Raw genomic sequence first — 16,617 nt, 5'->3', positions numbered from 1 at the left:
AGGCAAATGCCCTCCCGCCATACTGGCCATACTGTCGACAGCTCAGGCCTTAAGGACGGCTTAAGGGTTTTTTTGGTTTTTTTTTGGGGTCACACCCGGCGATGCTCAGGGGTTACTCCTGGCTCATGCACTCAGGAATTACTCCTGGCGGTGCTCGGGGGACCCTATGGGATGCTGGGATTCGAACCCATGTCGGCCGCATGCAAGGCAAATGCCCTACCCACTGTGCTATCGCTCCAGCCCCAAGGACAGCTTAAGTTTTGATCCACGAGTTCTTAGCCCATCACCCTCCTGTCAGTGCTCTTAACACTGAGAACTCAGTTCCAAGACGAGAGAAGAAAGGAACACGCTTTTGGTACAAAAATAGCTGTAGGAAGAGATGGAGGAGAGGGCCTGCCATCAGGATTCACTACAGGCTCCCTGCCGAGCGGGGCAAGAGGACTTCCAGCACCAACTGGGGTCTTGGCGGGAAGACCCTCCTTGCTCTTCAGTAATGGGGGAGGCGGGTCCCAACCAGCACATCCGTCTCGGAGCTCCACGCAGGGTCCCCTCTCTGCCGAGGCCGGAAGGAAGTGGCTTCAGACCTCCACTGCACGACTTGGAGCACCAGCACCACACACCACAACAGCAGGTTCACCCAGGAGGAGATCTGGGACACAGGGAACCAGAGTCAACAGCGGGGCCACCTCCAATCCACACGGATCCCACTTAGCTAGCAGCCCCCAGGGCTCCCTTCCAGCCACGGATGCCTATAGGAATCTCCCGTGTTTTCCACCCGGGGTGGCATATCCCAGAACTCACTTCAGCATTGTGTAGGCTGGAGTAAAACTGCAAAGTAATTCCAAGGGGTGTCCATCGGATTTTCTGGGCTTCAGCGCAACTGTAAGATCAAAGAGACTGGTGAGAGGGGGCTAGAGAGGCTGCCTAAGCACGCCTGGGCCTGCGTGGCCTTGCAAATGAGGACAAGTGGCAGGTAGAAAAGGGGGTATCACTACCCTCCCGTTACCTATTTGTTATGTTCTGGGAGACGATGGATTTGCAGAGAGAACTGGTACCAAAGTGAAGAATGCAGGCGGACACTAAGAGCAGGAAGATGGCCAGAACGGAGACGACCAGTGCTATGCGGAGCCCGACGGGGCCTCTATAGAGGAAGAGAACAGGCCTCTGGCTCGAGATGAGTCTCCTCCCACTCGGCCCCCAGCCCCTGGAGTGGCACAGTCACCTGTAGGAATCCTCGATGCAGCTGCTGTAGACCCAGAAGAGCAGAAGTAGGAGACAGTAGAGGGCCAGGAGGCCCGAGGCCCCAGCCACAAAATAGCAGAGGGATGGGGCCGAGGGCTGGGACAAGGCCAGAGAGGTGCCATTCAGGGCAGCCACACCGTACAGGGGACAGCCCCTGAAGGAGCCCTGTGGAGAGAAGCGACTGAGTCCGGGATGTGGAGTTAGGGCCTCTCCATGCAGACTGGTGGCAGGTGCTAGGACGGAGGCCAGAGCCACCCTCGGAAACTAGCTGTGCGTGCTCAGTTCCCGTCTCTGGCCAGAGGAGCAGGAAATAAAGGGTGCTTGGTAAGAGACGGTGAACTCGAAAGCTGCTTCATACACTGTGTGGCCTCTGCAGAAAGCCTAAGGCAGTGTCCTTCGCCCTTTACACCCGCTCACAGGCAGCTGCCCTGCATACCGGCCCACGGCTGCAGTTTAAATCCAGCCCGTTTGGCTGGTGGCTTTCAACTTTTTACACCTGTGTACCTGCAGCTGAAGAACGCTGGACTGGAGTAAAATGAGACTTTGTCAAGCCTTCCACAACAATCTCCAGTGTCTTCTAATATGCAGAAGCAGCACATACCTCGTTAGGGACATGAGCCTAAAGATTGCGGGGTGGGCACTTCACACACACTGTAAGCTTTTCCATTAAGTGGTCTGCAATGTCACTGAACCCATTGTGTTGCAATCACGTTGGCTTAAGTCAGCTCGCTACACTATGCTTCATATCTCAGCACAAGTTTCTTGACCTATGTGAGGGAGGCGGTTGGGTCCAGCTATGTGCAAAGTAAGCATAACGCCTGTATTATCTCTCTGGCTCAACAAGTCTGTTAGAGGACGTCAGGAGAGCCAAAGAGTTGACCCAAGGGCTTAGCACAAGCTTCGCGGGAGCCTCAGATCCGCCCTCCGGGGCCGCACGGTCCCCAGCACCACCGGGTGTGCACACCCCCAAAAGACAGGCAGGTCCCGAGCCCACTTCGCCTCCGAGCTAGGGCAGGTGCTGCAGGCACTCCTGAGGACCGCAGGGAACGACCTTCCAGGTAATGCCTTGGCAACCCAGCGCCTGCCCAGGCAGCCTTTCCACCAGCTCCACGGCACAGCACACAGGGGCCTCTGCACGCCGGCATCGGCCAGCCCCCTCCTTCCCGGCCCGCCCCGCCGCCGCACCTGGGTCCGAGTCAGCGCCACCGCCGCCACGGCCCCGCACAGGAAGGCGGCGGCCAGGAGCATGAGCTCGACGCGGTGCAGCCAGGGCAGCGCCATGGCACCCTGGCCACGGCCACCGCCACCAGCACCACCACTACCAGCACCAGGAAGCGCCGCCGCCGGAAGCAACCGCCCAAGCCCCGCCTCCTCCGGCGCGACCCGCGAGCGCGCAGACGTCACTTCCGGGCGCGGCTTTATTTACAGCGGCAGGTACAGCGAGTAGTCCGAGAGCGCCCAGCGGCGCGCCGGGCGGCCGGTGCGGCCGATCATCGGCAGCTTCTGCACGTAGCGGGAGGCCGGGCTGGGCCCGTAGGGCGCGGGGAAGGCGGTCTGGAAGAGCCGGCCGCGGCACCGCCGCCCGGCCTGCCGCCCGGCGATGATGAAGCGAAAGTGCGGGGCGCCGCGCGGCGCGAAGCGGCTCTTCTGGAAGACGTCGCGGGTGCCGGCGCCCGGGCCCTGCTGCCGGGGCGCCCCCCGCGCGCGGTGCACGCGCGGCAGCGGCCGGCTCTCGGCGGCGGCGGCGGGCGCGGACGCCGACGGGCCGCCGCCCCGGGGGCTCTCGTCGCCCTGCGGGCTGGCCATGGCGTTGGCCGTCAGCTGCGGCATCTTCCGCACCGAGTCCGGGGCGGCCGCCGGCTCCTTCTTGTCGCCGGGCGGCCGCGGGGCCGTGGGCGCCGGCTGGCCCGTGCCGAAGCGGGTGGCCAGGCTGTCCCCGAAGAAGGCGTAGAGCTCCCGGTAGATGTCCGCCAGGGTCACCGAGGGCGACGGGTCCTCCGGGCCCGCACCGGCGGCCGGCGGCGGCGGGAGGCCGGCCCCGAAGCCCGGCTCGGCGCTGCCCCCCGAGGGCGACTCCTGGAGGAGAAGGCTGTCCCAGGGCAAGTCCTCGGCCCGCTGCCGCCACCCGCTGCCGCTGGGGCCACCCTTGCTGGGCTCCGCTGCCTGCGCCTTCATCTTCAGCAGTCGCTCCACGGCCACCTGAAGAGCAGAGGGATCAGCAAATGCCAAAAGTTGGAGGGGCCAGAGCTCTTTACATATAATTTTTTTTTTCTTTTTCTTCTCTGGCTTTTTGGGTCACACCCAGCGATGCTCAGGAATTATTCCTGGTCGTGCTTGGGGGACCATAGCGATGCCCAGGATTGAACCTGGGTCGACTGCATGCAAGGCAAACACTCTCCCCACTGGACTACTGCCCCAGCCAGAGGCTTGGCAAAGAGGCGGGAAGAGGCTGGTGCTCACCAAAATAGCTCCATAGACTTTGTGGCCGTCTGCTTTGACCTGGGCGTTGGATACCGAGTAGTCATCTAGCACAGCCTGCAGATTCGTCCAGTAAGTGGACAGGTGTGGGTACAGGACCCGTTCTACTGCCTGGAGGGGAGACAGAATGCAGTGAGCTCCGGGGGGTGCCTGGAGTATTTCCTGAGACACCTCCTTATCTCTGACTCAGCAGGGCTCAGTCTTCCTAAAATTCCTTGATTAGCATGTTCTGGCCAGCCTTCATCTGGAACCTACTGTTGGCTAAACACTAGAAAAGATTCAGGTACACAAACAAAGTGAGCCCATTATCACTGACATCTGTGCCAAGACAAAGACTTAGAGGTTATGTCTTTAGTGACAGGTGATGCCCATAGCTAAAGTGAGAAATTAACAATACTCAGGTTCTCATTAAGGAACAAGAAAGCATCCTGAAAGACAGTGATTTAGAAAAAAAAAAGAAAGGTCTTTTTATGAGGTGGGAAGCCAGTTAGGGGGAGAACCCTCCCTCCCATGCTTTACAGACTTGAGGTCTGGGTCCACGGCCAGCACAGCCAGGAGCAGCCCGGAGCACACAGCTGGGAGGAGCGTCTAAGCATCACTGGCCCCCAAGCCAACAGCAAATAAAATTGAGGTATGATCACGTCAAGAAATCTCAACATCGGGGGGCTGGAGTGATAGCACAGCGGGTAGGGCATTTGCCTGGCACACGGCCGACCCAGGTTCGAATCCCAGCATCCCATATGGTCCCCCGAGCACTGCCAGGAGTAATTCCTGAGTGCATAAGCCAGGAGTGACCCCTGTGCATCACAGGGTGTGACCCAAAAAGCAAAAAAAAAATCTCAACATCGGGGCTGAAGACAGCACTGAGGGCTGCAATGCATGAAGTGTCACGCCCTGGCACTTCATGACGCCCCAGCAGAGTAGCCTGAGAAGTTCAGTGTGGCCCAAACCTCCCTAACTGCTCCCCCAACACCACCACTGCCCACAAAAGTCTAGCAGCAAAAGATTTGCTCTGGGCATGCCAGAGCAACAGTACAGCAGGTACAGTGCTTGCTTTGCATGCAGCTGACCTGGGTTCTATCTCCAGCACCCCATATGGTCCCAGAGCTTGCCAGAACCGATCCCTAAACTCAGCCAGAAGTGAGCCCTGAGCACCTCCGGGTGTGGCCCCAAGGCAACAAAATTTGCCCTGCGTGGTCACAAATTCCATTAGTCAAACCTGTCTGCAGGGATGGTAGAGGATAAGTCGCTTGCCTTGCATGTGGGGTGCCCATTTCAATCCCTGATCCTGCATAATCCCAAACTGCCAGGAATGACCCTTGAGCACCACCAGGTATGGCCCCAAAACCAAAATTAAAAATCTAATCTGTCGTCAGGAAAACTAATGTGCAATGTGGTCATTTCCACAGATGCCACAAAGATAGCTGACCGTTTAACAGACACAAACAGAAGAGGACTGGAGAGGTGGTGAGGGCCTAAGATGCTTGCCCCATATACCACCAACCCCAGTTCGATCCCCAGCACCACATGTGCTCCCTTGAGCACCGAGACGAGCATGCTCTGAGGACTATCAAATATGCCCTTCCAAAAAAAAAGTTACACAGGAGGAACTGAGGAATCTCTCCTATGCTTTGTTTTTGGAGGAGTGTGAATAGGGTTTGGGCCCATCCCCAAAGGTGCCCTCCTGGCAGTGCCAGGAATCAAACTGGGGATCAGCTGCATGTAAGGCAAGCGCCTTGTACTCTCTCCCCGCCACCCGCAGCCCAGGGCATTTCTTTAACATTCCAGAACAGGGGAGCGGGATGTCGGAGAGAGCACAGAGTGCTGGTGAGCGTCCTAGAGCCCTGGCTCAACCCCCCACACAGCTTAGTTCCCCAAGCACCTCTGGGACTGACCCCAAACACTGCTGAGTGTGGCTCACACAGAAAAATGGAGTGGGCAGGAATGTATACAACAGGCTCCAGAGTAGCGGGCTGGAGAAAGCACAGGGGGTAAGACACCTGCCTTACGTGCACCTGGCCCGACTGATCCCTGACACTCTGCATATGGTCAGTCCCCGGAGCACCGCCAGGGATCACCACTGAGGAACTGCCCGAGCACCGCCAGGGAGATCACCACTGAGGAACTGCCCCTGAGCACCGCCAGGAATCACTACTTGAGGAACTGCCCCTGAGCACCGCCAGGGATCACCACTTAGGAACTGCCTCTGAGCACTGTCAGGGATCACCACTGAGGAACTGCCCCTGAGGACTGTCAGGGATCACTACTGAGAAACTGCCCGAGCACCGCCAGGGATCACCACTGACGAACTGCCTCTGAGCACTGTCAGGGATCACTACTGAGGAACTGCCCGAGCACCGCCAGGGAGATCACCACTGAGGAACTGCCCCTGAGCACTGCCAGGGAGATCACCACTGAGGAACTGCCCCTGAGCACTGCCAGGGAGATCACCACTGAGGAACTGCCCCTGAGCACTGCCAGGGAGATCACCACTGAGGAACTGCCCCTGAGCACTGCCAGGGATCACTGCTGAGGAACTGCCCCTGAGCACCACCAGGGATCACTACTGAGGAATTGCCCCTGAGCACTGTCAGGGATCACCACTGAGGAACTGCCCCTGAGCACCGCCAGGGAGATCACTACTGAGGAACTGCCCCTGAGCACCGCCAGCGCCACCCAGTGACCTCCCCAGCCCCAACACACGGAACACTCTTCTAGTACCTGCCACACAAATTTCTGGAAGGAAGCTCTAGCCCTGGGCCAGAATGCACGAAGGGCAGCAGTACCCGGCAAACGGAAAGCACCTGTGTAGTGAGACACAGCGACAGGTTCCCTAGCTACAACCGGCAGCCCTCGCGGCGGGGTCGAGGGCAGAGGCGAGGGTCCTCACCTTCCAGCCGAGGGCGTGCAGGCCCACCACGGCCCCGTAGTGGGAGCACAGAGGCCGCACGGGGTCCGCCAGGACCTTCTGCAGGGAGAGCAGGATCTGCTGGTACAGGCCACTGACAAGGTCTCCGTGAGTCCTGCGGGAGCAAGTCAGCGCCGTGAGGCACACCCGCGGAGAACGGAGCATGACAGCGCGTGAGGGGCTGAGGACCAACCCCCAGAGGACCTGCCCCTCATCTGCACGGTGTGTCACAGCTCTCGGGGAAGGGCAGGAGGGGCCCCTGGACCTCGCAACCAACCCCTCAAGGCCAGGAATGCCCCCATCCCCCCGCCCCGAGCGCCTCAGCCGTCTCAGACCCAGGCCCAGCGGCTACCAGAAGATATGGCTGAGCAGGAGGGCAGCGCCGTCCCGCAGGGTCCAGTGGTCATTCAGGGGGTTGATGGAGGCAGCCAGGGGCTCCAGGACACAGTAGAGGACGCTGCCCACCAGCGAGCGGACGTAGGGCCCCAGGCAGAGGTGCGGGTTCCGCACCAGGCTCCGGGCCACCTGCAGGAGCCGATGCAGCTGCTCCAGGTCGTGGCTGACAGATTTCACCTGTTGGAAGGAGAGGGGCGCTGAGGGGCGCACGCGCGGAGGGGTGGGGCGGGGAGGGGGAGCGCGACGCACCGCATGGTCATGTCCATGAAACACCCACCGGGGCCACTTACCCCACTGACCACGTACACAAAGTAAGGCAGCAGCGCCGCGATCTTGGAGTTGGTCTGCAGGTCCTGGAGAGCAATCTGGAAGGGAAGGGGCCCGACCACACTGGGTCCGAGTGCGAAAACCCCTCTGCTCCTGCAGTGCCAGGGACGGAACCCAGGGCCTCGCACAATGCGACATCGCTGGCCTCCAGGCTTGCAGAGTGAGGTTGAAAGTAGCCCAGAGCGACCACAAGGGTTAAGGCGCTTGCTCTGCAGCCCACGGATTCCAGTCCAACCCCCTGGAACCATGCATGGCCCGCGAGCACTTGGAGGGCCCACTCCTGAGCACCACCCGTGCTGGCCCAATCGCCAACCCCAAGCTGCTTCAACCGACTTCTTTGGGTGTACGACCAACACCCAGCAGTGCTCAGGGGTCACTCCTGGATCAAACCCGGGCCGCCTGCATGCAAAGCATGGACAAGGGTCCACTGAGCTGCCTCTCGGGCCCTGGTATTATCTTTTATGTGTGGTTTTGTATCACCAGGCACTGAATGCAACTGCTAAAGCATGTTCCTTTTTTTTTTGCTTTTCTTTGGGTCACACCCAGCGATGCTCAGGGGTCACTCCTGGCAATGCTCGGGGGACCATATGGGATGCTGGGAATCGAACCCGGGTCGGCCGTGTGCAAGGCAAAACGCCCTACCCGCTGTGCTATCACTCCAGCCCCTAAAGCATGTTCCTTTTTTTTTTTTTTTTTTTTGGCTCACACCCAATAATACTCAGGGGTTACTCTGGCTCTGCTTGGGGGACCACATCGGGTGCCAGGGATGGAACCCGGGTTGGCCACGTGCAAGGCAAACACCTTCTCTGCCGTACTATCTCTCTGGCCCATCCATAACTTTTTAATTGGTTTTGGGCCACACGTGGTGGTGCTCAGGGTTTACTCGTGGCTTTGTACTCAGGGATCACTGTGGCAGTGTTTAGGGGACCACATGTAGTGCCAGGGATTGAAAGTAGTTGGTGGCATCCAAAGTAGTTGGTGCCTTAGCCCCTGTAATCTCTCTCCAGTGCCTATAACCATAGCTTTTTTTTTGGGGGGGGAGGGAAGTTTGGACCACATCCCACAGTGCTCAGCACTTACTCCTGACTCTGTGCTCAGGGATCACTCCTGGCATTACTTGAAGGATTGTTTAGGGTGTCCAGAACCAGACCTGGGTCAGCCACATGCAAAGCAAGTGCCCGCCCTGCTGTACTATCACACCGGCCTCTCCACCCTTCACATTCACGCCTTAATTAAGAGCACTCCGCTCCCAGACGGACACAGCAAGCAAAGGCGCATGCACCCACCTTCATCAGCTGCGCGTCATCCCCCAGCACGGCCCGGGTCACCTGCTGGTAGTACTTGAGCAGGTCATCCGTCAGGGAAGACACGGCACTGGGCACTGTGAGAGGATGGGCAGGAAGTGGTCAGGCCTCCGCCTGCTCCTGCAGGGAGCCCGTTCCCACACGCCTGCCCAGGAAACCGCGCTCAGCCCGGAGACCTGGCGCTGGGGTTAAGGCTCTTCCCTTGCAAGCGGCTGACCCGGGTTCGATCCCCGGCACCACACAGATCCCTCAACACAGAATGACAAATAACCCCTGACACTGCTAGGTCTGACGCCCCCCCACCACTCCCAAAAGACAGGAAACACCCTCTGGGCTGCCCACCCAACCCTGAGCTTGCAGGCTCTCTATATCGCTTCTCCGTCCACGGCCTTAACCTTGGCCACTGTATTCCCGTTTAAGCCCTCAGCTCAGACTCCCTGGGAGGGAGACTCCCCTTTCTCCTGTACCCCAGCGTGGAATGCGGGTATCCAAGCGAACACCCAGGACACAGACCCATGGCCACCTTCAAGACTGGGTTCCAGGGGGCCGGAGCGATAGCACAGCGGGTAGGGTATTTGCCTTGCACGCGGCCAACCTGGGTTCGATCCCCGGCATCCCATATGGTCCCCTGAGCACCGCCAGGAGTAATTCCTGAGTGCAGAGCCAGGAGTAACCCCTGAGCATTGCTGGGTGTGACCCAAAAAGCAAAGAAAAAAAAAAAAAAGACTGGGTTCCAGGGGGCTGGAGCGATAGCACAGCGGGTAGGGTATTTGCCTTGCACGCGGCCAACCTGGGTTCGATCCCCGGCATCCCATATGATCCCCCAAGTACTGCCAGGAGTAATTCCTGAGTGCAAAGCCAGGAGTAACCCCTGAGCATTGCTGGGTGTGACTCAAAAAGCAAAGAAAAAAAAAAAAAAGACTGGGTTCCAGGGGGCTGGAGTGATAGCACAGAGGGTAGGGTATTTGCCTTGTACGTGGCCAACCCAGGTTCGATTCCCAGCATCCCATAGGGTCCCCCGAGCACCGCCAGGAGTAATTCCTGAGGGCATGAGCCAGGAGTAACCCCTGTGCATCGCTGGGCGTGACCCAAAAGGAAAAAAAAAAAAAAAAGACTGGATTCCAGGGCCCAAGCGACAGTACAGCCACAGCAGGAAAGGCGCCTGCCTTGCATGCGGCTGACCCAGGTTCAATCCCTGGCACCTATATGGTCCTCAAGCCCACCAGGAGTGATTCCGGAGTGCAAAGCCAGGAGTACGCCGTGGGTCCTGTCGGGTGTGGCCGCAAAATAAAACAAAAGACTGGGGGCTGGAGTGATAGCACAGCGGGTAGGGCGTTTGCCTTGCACGCGCCAACCCGGGTTCGAATCCCAGCATCCCATATGGTCCCCTGAGCACGGCCAGGGGTAATTCCTGAGTGCAGAGCCAGGAGTAACCCCTGTGCATCGCCAGGTGTGACCCAAAAAGCAAAAAAATAAAATAAAATAAATAAAACAAAAGACTGCCCTGTACATCCTAAGCACCTACAGGTATAGCGCAAGGGGCCATGCAGGTGCCATAGGGGCTCAGAAGCACCACCCTGGCGGGGAGGGGGGTGCTAAGGGACAGAAGCTCCACCTGCCCGCACCCCATACCACCCTTACCGGAGCCTTGCGGGGCCAGCTTCCCTTTCCCATCCAGGTAGGAGACGTGAACTAGAAGCAGAGCAGGGAGACGGGTCAGCCTGGAGGCGCACCCCTAGGGCACCCCTCCCCGTCCTGCCCCGCGGCACCTCGCACAGCTGTCTCGGCGCAGCCCTTGGGGATGTTGGTGGCCAGCGCCAGCTCCACCAGGTTCACCTCGCGGTCCTCGGGGAAGTAGAGCTCCCCCTCCCGGGCGGGCCGCAGGGGCAGCGCCTCCTGGGACCCGTGACCACACACGGCCTGCGGGGAGAGGAGAGGGGCCACCTGCAGGGACCACGCGAGACCCTAGGAAAGGGGCACCCACACAGTGCTCACGGGCCCCCAATCTGAGCGGGGAGCCCCCAGTCCATGGGGGACCCCCCTTCCGCCCACGCTACTCAGGCTTGGCCCCTGAAAGGCTCTTCCTCTGCGGGGTTCCCGGGGAACAAACCAAGCCCCGGCCCCCAGGACACCTTCCTGGCCCACCCACTGCGCAGCCCCTCACCTCCACGCTACTCCAGCGCAAGGCCCGGTTGAAATCCTCCACCGTCAGCTTCCGCCGCTTGGTGTGTTTCATGAACTGAGAGCTGTTCTGGGAGCAGAGGGACACAGTCGGACACGGTCAGACACGGTCGGACGGGGACCGCGGCCGGGAGGAGGCGAGGGTGGACAGGCCCCCAGACCAACAATCAGAAAGTCTGGAGGGAACCCCGAGGGGAGGGTGCCTGCTTTGCACGGGCCAGCTGGTGGCACCCCAGAGGGGTCCCGAAGCACTGCCAGGAGTGATTCCTGGGTGCAGAGCCAGGAGTGAGTCTGGGTGTGGCCCCAGGATGTGGCCCCAAAACAAAAACAACAAAAAAGAAAGTCAATTTTGGGCGGGGATGGGGGAAGACAGAGCCACAGCACAGCGAGTAGGGTGCTTGCCGTACCCGGCACGGAACCCCACATGGTCCCCTGAGCCCCACCAGGACCCGAGAGCAGAGACAGGAGTAAGCACTGCCAGGTGTGGCCCCAAAACCAAAAAAAGCTGGATGGGGTCCAAGGGGCCGCTGAAAGGAAGTCAGAGGTCAGTCAGAGGTCAGTCTCAGCACGGCAAGGTCCCCTGCGCGCTGGACCCAGGAGCGACCCCACGCGAAGAGCTGGGAGTAGCCTCCGGGCGCTGGAAATAGCTCAAAACCCTTTCAAAAGGGCTTGGGGGGGGCTGGGAAGAGAGTAGCAGGGCACAGGGCCTCGCCCTGAACCTGGTTCCAGGACCCAGGCTGGGCCTTGGCAGCCCACAGGATTTTTCTTCATTTGTTTCTTCAAACAAAAGAAGCAAAAAAATGTCTCAACGCTTAAACGCCAGCCCTGCTTTTTTTTTTTTTTTTGCTTTTTGGGTCACACCCAGTGATACTCAGGGGTTACTCCTGGCTTTGCACTCAGGAATTACTCCTGGCAGTGCTTGGGGGACCATATGGGATGCCGGGGATTGAACCCAGGTCGGCCACGTGCAAGGCAAACGCCCTACCCGCTGTGCTATCGCTCCGGCCCCAGCCCTGCTTTTTTGTTTTGGTGTGTCTAGGGGCCACACTCAGAGCTTACACCTGGATCTGAATTCAGGAATTATTCCTGGGGACCAAGTGGGGAGCTGGGAACCGAACCCGAGCGGCCCGGGCCAGCGCCCCACCTGCAGGCCTGCCCCGGACTCTGGTCTTGGGCAAACCTCCCACCCTTATCTGAGCCTCAGTTTCCCCCAGGCAGAATGTGGGCTGACGCTGTTCTGCCGGCCCAGGCAGGAGAGGGCCCCCAGGGTCTCCGCACCCAACAGAGCAGGTGCCTCAAGCACCCCAAAGTCCCCTATGGGGTGGGGGTGTGGCCCCAGGGGTCGGGGACCCCCCAGAGACTGCTCCCTGGCCAGAGTGAAGCACCACCCCAGAAATCAAGGGGAAAGGAACAGGGGGACGGGGTGCGGCCGGGGGTACCTGCGTCGCCTCCCGCAGGCGGTAGCACACGTCCTCGGCCAGCAGAGCCGCCACCTCGTCGCTCAACTCCAGGCCAGTGCTCTCCGCCATGAGCCGCACGGACTCCCGCGGGATCTCCACAAAGCGTCGCTCCTCTCGCTCCGACATGGTCCCGATGGAGCTGCAATGCAGGGGGCGGGGGGCATCTCTGAGCAGCCGCCCAACGGCCCCAGAGCCTGACTCGAGCCCTGTCCACAGTCGGAGCCCCCCAAGGGCTCTAGGTGTCCAGCCACAGAGACTGAGGCTCAGAGCAAGAATCAGATAAGTGCAGACATCAGGGACATTTGCCCTGGGGTCCGGCCCAAGTCCTTCCGAGCCTGACCTCTAGCAGGGTGATTCACCCCAGCGCGAGGCTGCTGGGCCAACCTCAGGAGAAAGGGGGATGTTGCCATCCGTCATTATGAAAAACATTTTGGGGCCAGAGCGATAGTACAGCAGGGAGGGCGTTTGCCTTGCACGCGGCCGACCTTGGTTCAATCCCCGGCATCCCATAAGGTCTCCCGAGCAATGCCAGGAGTAATTCCTGAGTGCACCCCTGAGCATGCTGGGTGTGACCCCCTACACACAAAGGAAAAAAAAAGCAAAACGTTTCAGAGGGCTGAAGAGATACTACAGTGGGTAGGGAGAGGGCCTTGCACACAGCCAACCCAAGTTCTATCCCCGCCGCCATCGAAGGCCCCCTGAGCCTCACGGGGAGTGATCCCTGGGCACCAACAGCTGTGGTCCCAAACAGAAAGCAGGACTTTCTTTATTGCCAATTCAGTAAAAGCTTCTAGAAGCAAAAAGGGAAAGTAAGGCAGGGAACTTGCCAGATTATGGGAGGGGTCTCCTAAAGCAGGATTCCCAAAGGCCTCATTCCCAGACGCCCAAATAGCCTGTCTCTGTCCGAAAGATCCCCCGTGCCTGAATCTCCTAAAAACTATCTCTTCTCACGTGTCACCCACTCAGGGCAGCCTTCTCAGACCCCACAGGTCCCAACACTTTCCTTGAAAGCAGTGGGCGGAACCCAGGGCCTCATGGGTGCAAGACCGATGCTGTGTGAGCCACAAGCCTGGCCCCTGTCAGAACATATTCCTGGAACACTTTCATTTTTCCCCCCCTTTTTGGTCACACCTGGAGATGCTCAAGGGTTACTTCTAGCTCTGTACTCAGGAATTACTCCTGGTGGTGCTGGGGGATGCCAGGGATCGAACCCGGGTCAGCCGTGTGCAAGACAAATCCCTACCCACTGGGCCTTATTCCTGGAACTTTTTTTTTCTTTTTGGGTCACACCGGCGATGCACAGGGGTTACTCCTGGCTCTGCACTCAGGAATTACTCCTGGCGGTGCTCAGGGGACCCTATGGGATGCTGGGAATCAAACCCAGGTCGGCCACGTGCAAAGCAAATGCCCTGCCCGCTGTGCTGTCGCTCCAGCCCTGTTCCTGGGACTCCTGTTGCGGTGCTGGGTATGGCTCCCTGCACTGCTCAGTGAGCCCACCTGGGGCTGGGGACAGTGCCAGGAGTGGCAGCTGGGGCCTCATGCAGGCAAGCCACACGCTCTGCAGCTGGAGCCACAAGCCCAGCTTCTGGAAGCTTCTGACGAACACCCACCTCTCAGCAAACCGTAAGCTCACGCCAGCCGGCACCGTGCTCGCTCACCTTTGCATCCCCGGCGGCCAGCAGCGTCAGCACATACGAGCTCAACCAACACTTGCTGAGGATCAAAAAAAAAAAAGACAAACTGAATAAAGGACAGTTGTTTTTCCTGCAATAAATAACTTTTTAGAAAAAGTTTAGTAGGATTGGGGGGGGGGGTAGAAGGAAGCCTGTGGGGGGGGGATGCACACACTGGTGGGGTGTGGAGTGGGAACAGTATAAACCGCAACTCTACTGTTACCAAGATTGTAAATCTCAGAGCCAACATTAAAAAAAAATAACTTTTAAAGGGTCAGTGAGATACTATAGAGGGTGGGGCACTTGCCTTGTATGCGGCTGACCACGGTCTGATCCCCAGCACCCCACAAGGTTCCCCAAACCCGCCAAGAGTGATCTCTAAGTGCAAAGCCAGTAATACACCCTGAACACTGCCAGGGACTCCCCCCCACACACACACCCCTTTTGGGGCCACAACCAGTGGTCTGGCTCTGAGCTCAGGAATCACTCCTCTGGTTCTGGGGGGGCCACCTGGGGTGCCGGGAAACAAACCCATGTCAGACACGTGCAAGGCAAGCGCCTTGTCCACTGGACAGACAATCTCTCCAGGCCTCCCCCCCACCCCATTACATTTTAAGAGGCACGTGGGGGGCAAAAGGAAACGGGACACTGGTGAAGGGATCCGTTTTGGAACACTATATGCCTGAACCTCAGCCCTAAGTAACTTTGTAACTCTGTGGTTCCGGGTGATCCAAAATAAATAAAATTATCTTTTTGAAGAGCTGTTTTTCTTACAAATTAGGATGCCTGAAGCTCTTAGCTAAGTGATTTATACTGATTAGCTCACTTTATCCTTAACAATGAGATCAGATGGCTACTATGTATTGTGTCTATTTCATAGGCAGAGAAGCCCAAGCTCAAATATTAGTTGATATTTTGTTTGTTTCGGAGCCACACTTTGCAAGGCTCAGGGGTCACTCCCGGCTGTGCTCAGGAATTAATCCTGGGGAGACCTTATCGAGAATCAAACCTGGATCCGCCGCGTGCAAGGCAAGCGCCCACCAGCCCTTCAAAGTACTAGGTAAAAGTAAATGACACGCAAAGGTTCGGTAAAGGAAACTGAGGCACCATGCGGTACTGTGCCGGCTTTGTCTGTTGTATGCGGCATGCCTAGGTTCGATCCTGGACCACACTGTCTCCGGGCACAAGGCCGGAGCGGTCCCTGAGCGGCACCGGGTGTGGACCCTCAGTCCCCGCAAAAAAAGTAAATAAATAAATAAAGGTAAAATGACTTGTCCAAGAGCACCCACGGAGCACTCCTAAGGGAGCAGACTCAAACCCTAATTCCTTTTCATCAGACGCGGCCGGTGCGTGGAGCGCACGGCCTGGATTCGCGGCCCCGCAGACTTGGCTTTGGAGCCCGCCCCAACGAGCACCGTTCTGGCTTCTGTTTCCCCCTCCGTAAAATAAGAGCACCAGGTCCGGCCCGCGCGCAGCCCGCGCGGGGTCCCCACCGCAGACGCCCAGACTGAGTCCCGCATGCCCGGCTCCCGCCCACGGTCTCACGCTCCTCCCGTGCTTGGGACACGCCGGGACGCGGGCAAGAGGCGTGGGGACTGACCTCCAGCGCTGACCGCGATGCGCATCCTGCCCGCAGCCTCGCCCATCCCAGACCCAGGGCTGGTGGGGTGGAGGTCAGGGGTGACCCAACTCGGGTCACGTGCTCGACGAAGTGGGCGGGCACCCAGCGGAGCGGGGTCCGGGGCTGCGAGTGCGCGGCCCGCCCCGCGGACACCCGGCGCCCCTGGCCCCGCGGGGCCTGCTCACCTGGACGCTCCAGCCGAGGCGGCAGCGGCGGCAGCGGCGGCGGCGGCTCCACTCACCCTGCTTGCACCGATTCCCTCTTTCGGCGCCCAGGCCACGCCCTCCACGGACACAGCCAATCGCCCGGCGCCTTCGGAAATTCCCGCCTCCCCCGGAAAGGTATACGTCCACGCGATTGGCCACCGGGAAAGAACTGTTAAAAAAAAAAATCCCCAAGTGCCGGGGGTCACGTGACACTGAGGCGTCACTCTCCTTAAAGCAACAGTGCGTGGAAGTTTGGCTAGCAGGTGCGTGCGCGTAGTGTGACGAGGGTCAGTGAGCTGGTTCTCGGAGAACGCTCCCGCCTGGACTCCGTTTTGTCGACTCTTGAGTTTTCCAGCGCTTGGCGTTCGCACAAGTGAAGCCTTTAAGACTTTGGTGTGGGGCTCAACTGACTTCAAAGTCTTGCCTGTCATCTTGGCGCCAATGAATGGGGCTGCCCGCCACAGGATGATGTGCCTTCTGATCTGATCCAACCAACACCCCCTTCCAGACCCAACGAAAAACCTAGCCACACAACAACAAAAACAGCCCACTGAAATGGACAGAGAGGACTCGGGGTGATAGCAGAACGGGTAAGGGGGCTAAGGCGCTTGCCTTGCTCCTGTGAAAGGCGGATCCCGCACACCGCTTCCTGTCTTCCACCCTTGCCAGGAGTGATCCCTGAGTGCAGAGCCAGGAGTAAGCCTTGAGTGCAGCCGGGTGTGACAACCCCCCCCCCAAAAAAAAGGACAGAAGACGTGAGCTGATGTTTCCAAAAGAGGAAACAGATACCCCAGTCACTGTATCACTGTCATCCCATTGTT

General features: G+C 59.0%; 2 protein-coding genes across 4 annotated transcripts; both read right to left on the bottom strand.

Moving 5' to 3' along the window:
- Nucleotides 1–114: 114 nt before the first annotated feature.
- Nucleotides 115–2,665, bottom strand: TMEM179B (transmembrane protein 179B). The gene is made up of 5 exons (XM_004621494.2): nucleotides 2,428–2,665; nucleotides 1,223–1,407; nucleotides 1,007–1,141; nucleotides 802–880; nucleotides 115–649 (listed from the first exon to the last, which is right to left on the bottom strand). The coding sequence occupies exons 1-5, from the start codon at nucleotides 2,521–2,523 to the stop codon at nucleotides 488–490; spliced, it is 657 nt and encodes a 218-aa protein (XP_004621551.2). The 5' UTR covers nucleotides 2,524–2,665; the 3' UTR covers nucleotides 115–487.
- Nucleotides 1,083–15,875, bottom strand: TAF6L (TATA-box binding protein associated factor 6 like). 3 transcript variants are annotated; one of them, XM_055142443.1, is made up of 13 exons: nucleotides 15,570–15,704; nucleotides 13,907–14,009; nucleotides 12,276–12,435; nucleotides 10,820–10,906; nucleotides 10,425–10,575; nucleotides 10,297–10,347; nucleotides 8,638–8,732; nucleotides 7,315–7,389; nucleotides 6,981–7,201; nucleotides 6,611–6,743; nucleotides 3,703–3,831; nucleotides 2,428–3,441; nucleotides 1,083–1,141 (listed from the first exon to the last, which is right to left on the bottom strand). In XM_055142443.1, the coding sequence occupies exons 3-12, from the start codon at nucleotides 12,420–12,422 to the stop codon at nucleotides 2,665–2,667; spliced, it is 1,866 nt and encodes a 621-aa protein (XP_054998418.1). In that variant the 5' UTR covers nucleotides 12,423–12,435; nucleotides 13,907–14,009; nucleotides 15,570–15,704; the 3' UTR covers nucleotides 1,083–1,141; nucleotides 2,428–2,664. The 3 variants fall into 3 exon arrangements, with proteins under 3 accessions (XP_054998418.1, XP_054998416.1, XP_054998417.1); XM_055142441.1 differs by lacking the exon at nucleotides 15,570–15,704 and adding an exon at nucleotides 15,776–15,875 and having other exon boundaries at nucleotides 1,084–1,141; nucleotides 13,955–14,009; XM_055142442.1 differs by having other exon boundaries at nucleotides 1,084–1,141; nucleotides 13,955–14,009; nucleotides 15,570–15,702.
- Nucleotides 15,876–16,617: the final 742 nt, after the last annotated feature.

This window comes from Sorex araneus, chromosome 6 (genome assembly GCF_027595985.1).
Source record: "Sorex araneus isolate mSorAra2 chromosome 6, mSorAra2.pri, whole genome shotgun sequence".
In the NCBI taxonomy this organism is placed as follows: Eukaryota; Metazoa; Chordata; class Mammalia; order Eulipotyphla; family Soricidae; genus Sorex; species Sorex araneus.
The sequence above is the reverse complement of the archived record's forward strand: the minus strand, read 5'-3'. Positions and strand labels throughout refer to the sequence as shown.

Excerpts from the sequence above, each read along its gene's own strand:
- TMEM179B (XM_004621494.2), bottom strand. The coding sequence starts at position 2,523 with ATGGCGCTGCCCTGGCTGCACCGCGTCGAGCTCATGCTCCTGGCCGCC. Across the intron at positions 1,408-2,427 it reads TGGCGCTGACTCGGACCCAG|GGCTCCTTCAGGGGCTGTCC; the intron begins GTGCGGCGGCGG and ends TTCTCTCCACAG. Across the intron at positions 1,142-1,222 it reads TGCATCGAGGATTCCTACAG|AGGCCCCGTCGGGCTCCGCA; the intron begins GTGACTGTGCCA and ends CTTCCTCTATAG.
- TAF6L (XM_055142441.1), bottom strand. Across the intron at positions 10,576-10,819 it reads TGCGCTGGAGTAGCGTGGAG|GCCGTGTGTGGTCACGGGTC; the intron begins GTGAGGGGCTGC and ends CTCTCCCCGCAG. Across the intron at positions 7,202-7,314 it reads TTGTGTACGTGGTCAGTGGG|GTGAAATCTGTCAGCCACGA; the intron begins GTAAGTGGCCCC and ends TCCTTCCAACAG.